The sequence below is a fragment of the Numida meleagris genome, unplaced genomic scaffold (assembly GCF_002078875.1).
Source record: "Numida meleagris isolate 19003 breed g44 Domestic line unplaced genomic scaffold, NumMel1.0 unplaced_Scaffold588, whole genome shotgun sequence".
NCBI classification, from domain to species: Eukaryota; Metazoa; Chordata; class Aves; order Galliformes; family Numididae; genus Numida; species Numida meleagris.
Genome location: NW_018364804.1, coordinates 1 through 8,656, shown reverse-complemented (window position 1 = coordinate 8,656; position 8,656 = coordinate 1). Strand labels below are relative to the sequence as shown.

Below are 8,656 nucleotides of genomic sequence, written 5' to 3'. Positions count from 1 at the left end.
GGGCGGTTCTGAGGGCAGCGGGGGGGGCCGGGGTCTGTCCGTGTTGGCCGCTCGGGAGCCGGCGGTTTGCCGGGGGGGCAGGAGCTCGCTGTACACGAAGGCCGGGGCCTGGCTGGGCTGCATGCCCTGAGCGCTCAGCAGCGAGTGCAGCATGTTGACCGTATCCTGGTAGTCACTGGGCTGCCCGGCGTTGTGCCCGTTGGCCCCCGCGGGTCCTTTGTCCGATTTACCGTGGCTTCCCCCCCTCGCTTTACCAGGAGCCGGGGCCAACGAGGGGAGGGCGACGGCGTCGTGCCCCGCCAGGATCGGGTACGAGAACAACGGCACGGGGCCTTTGGGGCCTTTGCTGATTTTGGGTTGGTGCTGCTCGTGCGCTGCGCCCGAGCTCTCCTCCGGGGCCGGCCGCTTGCGGGACGAAGCGAAGAGGCCGTAGCTCTTATGGGGCACGGCTCCGGGCGGCCCCGCGTGCTTTGAGTCACCCGGGCGCTTGCTGGGCACGCCGCTGGGCCCGGCGCCGAGCTGAGGGTGCAAGTGTTTGTGGGAGTGGTGGTTGTGGTGGTGGTGGTTGGAGGAGTGGCCTTTGTGTTTTTCCTTGTGCTCGCGGCTCTTGGGTTCGTCCGAGGAACCGGGCCGCTCGCTGGGCACCTTGATCCGCATTTTGATCTCCTCCTGCTTGGAGGGAGCCGGCCTCTCCCCTCCTCCGCCCGCCACCGGGATCCTCAGCTTCAAGGCCGAGGCCTTGTCCCCCTTCTCGGGGCCGGGAGGGCGCTCGGGGTTCTCGGCCACGGGGATCTTCAGGATGATGGACGAGGGGTTGCCGTCCTGCTGCACCTCCCTCTCCCTCTGCTGCTGGACCAGCAGATTCTTGGCGGCGTAGGCGTACTGCGAGCGCACGTTGGCCTCCATGTTCTCCAGCTGCCGCTTCTGCGCCGCCAGCTCCTCGGCGTGCTTGGCCCGGTATTCCTTCAGCGACACTTTGGCCGACGGCGCGTTCTTGCCGACCTGCTTGGGGTAACCGGCGCCATCCTGCTGCTGCTGCTGCTGCTGCTGCTGAGGGCCGGGGTGCTCGCCGCCCGACGAGCTCTCGTTAGTCCTGTGGCTCTGTGCCGCGTCCAGCTTGGTGCCGGGGTGCTGGGCCAGCCACCGCTCGGCCGGGGCCGCGTCCTGAGTGCCGGGAGAGTCGGAGGCCGGCGGCACGGAGGGACCCGCGCCGGCCGTGGACGACGTGGACATGCTCATCAGCCCCGCGATGTTCATGTCCGAGCTGTTGTTCCTGGAGATCATGTTGAGGATGGTCTGTTCCGACAGCCCCTCGTCTTCGCCGTGTTCGTCGGCCTTGGATTTCCTGGCCGCCTGCGAGGCCTGCGGGGAAAGCGGAGCAGGTCGAGCCGGGGCTCCCGGTACAAAGCACCGACATCGCCTCCCTCCTCCCAGGGGCTGAGGAATCCCTTTGTGGGGCCCACACCTCCCCCTCTGCCCCCCATGCTCCAGACTCTGCCCCCCCCCCACACACACAGACACCAAAGTGCAGGAGCTGGGCGTCTCCACAAGCCCCTTCCAACCAGAACATCCCATCCCCCCCCCCAGGATTACACAGCCCCCGGGGCAGACCCTCACCCGCCAGTTCCGGATGCGCTTCAGCCGGTTGGGAGTTTTCTCGAGGATCTGCAGGAATTCATGGGTCAGTTCTGCAGGGGAGACACAAAGACGGGGGGGGGGGGAGGTGAGGGAACGAGCGGAGCGGCCCGGATCCGTCGGGACAACCCCCTGCTCACTGATGGATGGAGCTACTGATGGGATGGAGCTACTCCAGGAGGGGACAGACTGACAGCTGGCACCACTGACCACATTTAAACTCATCTCTCCGTGCCTTTTGCCATCTCTGTTGTACCATAGCGGCTGCTGCACCGGAAACCTTGGCAAAACCAGAAGCCCTTCAGCCCATGAACCGGCCAGCGGCCGCGTCTGAATGGCAGGAACAGAGATGCCAAGAAAAATACAAGAGCCTTTGGGGGGGACCTCGCTCCAAAACTTACCATCTAAGAGCTCCAGAGTTACAGTGCCATCAACGTATTCCCACCAGTGCTTCCCGTCCGTGGAGACTGGGATCTCCCAGTTGGACCATTTACAAGCCAGGTGGATACAGACGCAGGCCACAACGGGAGGGGTGTACTGCAGGCTGAAGGTGGTCAGGTGCAGGCTGACGTCACCAGCAGGGAGAGAGAAACAAAAAGCCATGAACTCCCAAGCCTGAACCTCAGCACACACAACCGCCCACTGGAGAGACGCTGCGCAAGAGGCGGACGTGGTTTGGGGTGGGGGGGGGGGGGGAAAACGGGGGGGTCCCTGCCGCTCCTCCCCCAGCACAACCCTGCTGTGAGAGCCGGGCTCTATCCCACTGCCACACGGCTCCTTCCTTCCCCCTGGAGCTGCAGCCAGCTCCGTTCCGGGCTCATCCATCAGCTCTGGGTTGCAGCAATGTGCATAGTGAGTGCACCGAACCTCCCGGCCAAGTACGGAGCTGGCAGGACCTGCGCTCATCCCCCTCCTTCCTCCCCGGGGGGGCTACACCGAGGGCTGCGGTCCCGTGCTCGTGTCGGGCTCTGCAGCTCGCGGCCGGGTTTGTCCAGATGGCACCGACCTCACGCGGAGCTGCAGGATGGGTCCTGTTCCGTGTGAGCATCTCGGCATCCCTCCCAAACCCACAGTGCTGAGCCCTGGGCTGGCACTCAGCTCCCCGAGCCCTGCGGGAAGGCTCCGTCCCTGTGGTACCCATCAGAAGCGCCGATGCTGACGCAGCCCCGTGGGTTTGCAGAGCTGCAGCCCGGCCCTGCTCTCCCTCCAGAGCCGCTGCAGTGACTCAGGGGAGGCTGCAAGGCGGCCTGGCCACGCACCAGCCGCGTTCAGCTGTGAATTCATCACTAAATCCCCGTGCCACGTAACGGCTCGGACGTCAGCGCCGGGAAGGGAGGTGCGGGCAGCACCAAGGAACCGTGACAAGGAGCCCAAAGCCAACGTTAACTCAGAGCTGGGATGGATCCGTCCCAGGAACTCAGCTCCTCACCCGCAAGGAGCCGCGCTGAGCCTCAAACACCAGGAGAGCAAACGGAGCCGGGCGCTGCCCCAGCCACAGCGAGAGCATCCTCCCACCAGCACGAGGAGGAGGAGGAGGAGGAGGCAGCGCAGACACACGCGGCCAGAAAACCCGGACGGATGGGATTTCACGCAGCGGGAAGTCAAACCCAGCGCGAGAGGAAAGCCCTCGTGCTCCGTGCCAAGGCAAGAAGGGAAATGCAGCAGCGCCCGGAGCCACGGCTCAGCCCCACAGCGATGCCAGGAGGAAACAGGAGGGGAGCACCCGCTGCTGAACCCATTACTTTGCCTTTCCCGGGCGTTCGGTGGCCCCAGGTCGGGCTGCCCGCCCTCGCTGCTCGTGCTTCCTTCAAGCACGGCCTCCATTCCTGATCCCTTTGCTTTGCAATTCCTGCTGCAGGGACGCACCTCTCCTCGGGGATGCACCAGCAGCACCGGGAAGGGAACCCGGAGCACGCCCTGCACAGAGCAGAGCCCACCTCCTGCCACCAGCATTTCGCCCACAGCTGCCCTGAGCGGAGCAGCGGGGCAGAGCGAGGCACAGCCCGGCCCCACCGCCGCCACGGGCCTCGCAGGGAGTTCCACACCTTACCTGACGCCACCCGAGGCCGAAGGACCCAGGGGCTTGTTTCATTTCCCCAAATCCATTGCTGGATGCTGACAGCGCTGCTGGAGCACCCACCCTGTCCGTCCCCCCACCCCCCAAACCCTTTGTGCCTGCGTCCAGCTCCCTTTGCGCCCCACATCAGCCCCGTGTGGGGCACGGAGTGCATCTGCTCGCAGCCTGCGCAGCACCCAGCGCTGACACCTAGGTTCTAAGCAAGCGAAACCGTTGCCTATTGGCTTCAAAACTGTCTCAGGTCTATTATTATCCCTTGGAACTTCCAACAGCTGTCTAACTTACCATCAAAAGCCAGCAGCGAGGCTCCGGAGCAGCCCCCCCCACCCCCCCAGCCTGCTCCCGTGCCCCATTTTGCTCCTGCTTTTGGCTCCTGCTCCTCCCGCACCGAACCGAGCACCCCGGGGGTCACCACCACGGGGCACTGCTCCAGACCAGACCCTTGGCCAGCTATGAATCCATTGTAAAATAATAACCTGTTGGTAGCCATGAAGTAAGACGTCTGCGCCAAGTCCTTGCTGGCTGCAAGAGAGAAGGGAAAAGCCGGGTGTGACTCTGGGCTCCTGGACAAACGCATTTTAATTTCAGAACCATCGTTTTCTCGCCCCACGCATTACAGAAGGCAAGCAGCACGGTGCAGCTCGCTCTCTTCGTGCTTGTGCCTGCAGAAAGCTTTTAGAAGTTGCTGCATAAAGAGCTTTGTGTGGCTCCCAGCTGCCTCTGGTTATGGTTACTGAGAAGCCTGCGGGACCTGGGCACAGGCACTGGTGGCCAGCAGGGTGACCACGAGCCAGCAGCGTGCCCTGGTGGCCAAGAGGGACAGGGGTTCCCCGGGGGGGGGGCAGGGAGGGGCTCCCCACTCTGCTCTGCGCTGGGGAGGCCCCGTCTGGAGCACAGGGCAAACTGGGAACTGCTGGGAGAGCCCCACAGAGTGTGGGGGCCTGGAGCAGCTCCTGCTGGGGACAGGCTGAGAGCCCCGGGGCTGTGAACCTGGGGGATAGAAGGGGAAGGGGGGATCTGATCAATGCTGATCGATATCTGAAGGGAGGGGGGGGGGGTCAGGAGGATGGGGCCGGGCTCTGTTTGGTGCTGCCCAGCGCCAGCACAGGGGGCACTGGGCACAGACTGGGGCTCAGGGAAACCTGTGCAGCAGCGACCGCGTGCAGCTGACGGCTTCTCACCTCGCACGAGCTGAGTGCACTTCACCACGTGGGTGTGGGGGTGGTCGATGGTGATCTCAAAGCCTGCAAGAAGACAGAGACGCGGCCATCAGACGGCGGGCACGGGCCCCCTGGGATCCATGAACCTCGTGTTTCCTGCTCCTGGGGGGCAAGGCCTCCACCCCTCCCCTCCTACAGCCCCTGCCCTCTGCTTTGAGGCTGGCAGGAATAGAGGAGCCCGCGTTCCTTTAGCCAGAAGACTCAAGTTCTGCAGTCACGAAACCCAAAGGTCCCTGCTGCTGCCGGGCCTGCGAGCAGCTCAAGCCTCTTGCACTCGAAAGGCCTCCCTGGAAACAAAACAGCCCCCAAGCATCTTAAAAATAGCAGGACAAAGCTTCTTACAGCAGCTGGGAGGAAGGAGAAGACAATGGCATCTGCTCGGAGGAATTTCTGTCACCCAAAAAGCTAAGAGGGCTAAGAGGAAGCAGACGTTTTCCCTTTGAAGGAGCCCGCAGCGCTAACGTCAACCGAGCTTAATCCTCCCTTCGGTTTCCTATTCAGTTTGTGCATCGCGGTTTAAAGGCCAAAAAAAAAAAAAAAAACAAAGAAAAACCCACAGAAAAAAAAAAATCCCGTGTGGGCAGCAGACCCAGGCCTTTCCATGCAGGATATTCCAGAATATTCTGGATGAATTGGGAGGTGAAGGAAGGCGACTGCAGAACCGGGCACAGCTCAGCTCGGGGATCTCCGGGCGCAGGTGACCCGGGACACAGCAGTGGGGATTGGGGCACAATTGGAACCAAGTCAGAAATAACAAAGGGCTATGGAGGCCTGTGTGGCAGAGCACTACGTGCAAAGTGCCCGGAAAATGGAGCAGAGGTTAAAAAAGAAAACCAGCACATTCTAGAGAGGAGCGGGAAGCTGGAACCAGCACAGGAGCCCTGGGTGCAGGCTCCAGCTTCTCCTTCCAAAAGCCAAAAGCTGGGGCTGGGACAGCTCAGCTTTAACAAACAGCGACCTCCTCGCAGCGTTCATTTCCAACCCCGGTTTGGCTAGGCAGCTCCCAGGGCCCACGGCTTCCACCCCTCTGAGCAGCGAACCTGACACCGGTTCCACCTGAAAGCTCTGAGCTTAAAAGGAAAGCACGAGGAGCGGGCGTGGAAACACAACTCGGGGGTGAAAGCAGCTCATCGCCTGGGCTCCTGCCCTCCGGCTGCGGGGTCACAGCTCTGCGGGGCCACTCCTGGCTCTGGGCTTCGTGTGGCAGCCGGTCCGCTTCGAAAAACTTACCCAGGGTCTGCAGTATTATGCTCTCTAGAATGACCAGGTCCTGGGCTTGTTGCAGGTAAGCCTGGGGTTGATGAGAGGACAGGCAAGTTACTCACGGTGAGGCGCTCCCCGTAAAGCCCGCGCGTTTCTAACACCTCCTTCTTCAAGGAGGCAAAAATAGCAAAGGGGAATCTCTATGCTGGTCTGCACTGGGGGCACTGGCACAGAGTCCGTGGCAGGAGGGAGAAAGCAGAGTGCAGGGCCCCGCTCCCCTGCCTGCTCTCACAGCACGGGGTCACTGCTGCAGGATCTGCTCAGCCCTGCTCCCTCACACCCCACGGGAGAGGAGCGAGCTTCTGCCCCCCGGTTTGGTTGGATCAAGCTTCCCCCTCCCTGCAGGGCTGGCAGCTCGGCTCCAGGGAGGATGGGCTCTCTCGTGAGGCAGCCAGCTGGCAACGTTTCTAACCAAGGCAGCATTAAATACGTGGGGACAGAGCAGAACCGAGCTGCACACGCCACCTCCGCTCTGCCAGACACTGCTCCGTCCCAGCAGCACGGGATGGAGTACAGGAAGCATCCAGCTTTTACAAAAAGCAGCTTGCCCAGACCAAGAAGGAAAAACCTCCTGCTGCACAGAGCCCAGAACCCCCCTGTAGCTTTGAAGGGCGAACTGGGAACCTGTCAGCAACCCCCCCCCGGGACACAGAGCGGCACCCGAGGGTCCCGATGTTGGGAGACGTCGTCGCTGCGACCCAGGACCCGACCCGCGCCGCTCACCTCGCTCCTGGTGTCGGGAGGAGGCTCCTGGGGGTGCAGGCAGGCGTGGGCTACCTTGATCACGTAGTCCAGCTTTCGGGGCTGCTCCTCCACCTTGGCCGCCAGGAACAGAGCTGCGGGAGCCACCGACTTCACAGAATGAAACGAAGAGGAAAAAAAAACAATTCATGGGATGATTGAATGGGGGGGGGGATTGGAAAGGGTCCCAAAGCCCCCCCCAGCCCCTCTCCCTGCCCTGGGCTGCTCCTACCCCTCCATCAGCATCACAGGGCCCTGTCCGTGCCCACCTGCAGGGATGGGCACCCACGCTTCTCCAGGCAGCAGCGCCGGGCCCTCACTGCTCCCCGAGCGGTGAATTTCCTCCTCACACCTCCCCTACATCCCCCCCCCATTTCCCCTTAAAACCATTCCCCTTCGATCCTCTCCTTTTCCAAACCTACAACTATAAAAACCGACCAAACAAGTTACGCTATTTTTCACAACTTCACGCAAATATTCCTTTGGTAAACGAAACCTAAACCCCACCAAGAGGAAAAAGGGTCCCTAGTGCCTGAATGCAGCCGCAAAGAGCCCCCTCACCCCCCCCCAGTGTCACCATGCACCCCCTCGGTCCCACACACTTACGTTCCGGTGGAACTGGGTGAAGGACTGCACCATGTAGAAGCGGTGCATGTACACGATGGCCGTGTTGATGGTGAGCTGCGAGCTGGTGGCGGGGCTAAGGAAACACGCGGCCCCTCCGAACGCCGGCCGGCACCGTCGGCTCTCCTCCTTTCTCCTCCTCTCTCCTCTCCTCCCACCGCCCCGGCGCCACAACGCGCCCACCCCGCGCTCTTACAGCGCTGCCGGTTCCCTCCGTGCGCTCCCAGCCGGGTTCCCGTGGCCCAGCCCGGCTCCCCCGGGCCCGATCCCAGACCCCGCGTTCTCAAGGAGCTCCGTCCACGTCCTCGTAGGCGCACATCCCGACGCGCAGGAGCCCGGCTCCCCGTGGCGCACCCCGCTTCCCTCGGGCCCGACCCCCGCTCCCCACACGCGGCCCTCACCCCCGGGCCTCGCTCTCCGCACTCCCGCTCCCCCCACCCCTTCCTCTCACCCCCGGCCCGGCCCCACCTCCCCCACCCCGGGCCCTCCCCGGCCCTCCATCCGCCTCTGCCGGAGGCCCTACTCGAGCTCAGGCCTCGCGGCCTAGCGCGGCCGGATACACGTTGAGGCGCTGCCCCATCTCCTGCAGCAGGTTGGCGGCCTGCTGCCGGTACGAGAGCTCCTTGTCGGGATCCAGGCCGGCTCGCCGCGAGGGGCTGCGGTCCAGCTGCTCGCGGGTAAAGTACCAGCGCCGCGAGGCCGAGCTGCCGGCCCCACCGCCCGCCGAGGCCTCCATGGCGATCCGCGCCCGCGCGGGCACGCACGCACGCACGCACGCACGAGCGTAACGTACGCGCCGACGTCACAACGCAGTGCCGTGCGCGCGCACGGCGGGTGGCAGCGAGGCGGGGCGGCGGCACGCATGCGCGAGGGGCGGGGCGAGGGCGTTGCGGCGGAGGAAGTGAGGGGAGCGGCAGCGGAAGTGAGGGCTGCGGTGGCGGAAGTGGGCGGGGCGGGGTAGCGGAAGTGCGTAGAGAGTCTAAAGCCGCACCGGAAGTGAGTGTAGCACGGGTGGGAGGGATGCTGCGGGGCCCCCCCCCCGGTCCGCCCCGTGCCCTCTGACCCCCCCGAACTTTGACCCCCGACCTCTGACCCC

The 8,656-nt window shown here is 63.8% G+C and overlaps 1 protein-coding gene across 1 annotated transcript; it reads right to left on the bottom strand.

The window, feature by feature from the left end:
• On the bottom strand, positions 1–8,422 carry CCNT1 (cyclin T1; the record flags this gene model as incomplete). The annotated part of the gene is made up of 9 exons (XM_021383837.1): positions 8,121–8,422; positions 7,543–7,624; positions 6,919–7,047; positions 6,163–6,223; positions 4,894–4,956; positions 4,189–4,234; positions 2,037–2,200; positions 1,618–1,688; positions 1–1,362 (listed from the first exon to the last, which is right to left on the bottom strand). Coding segments are annotated over exons 1-9 (2,154 nt in total), but the record flags the coding sequence as incomplete, so codon positions are not given.
• Between the last annotated feature and the right edge of the window lie 234 nt (positions 8,423–8,656).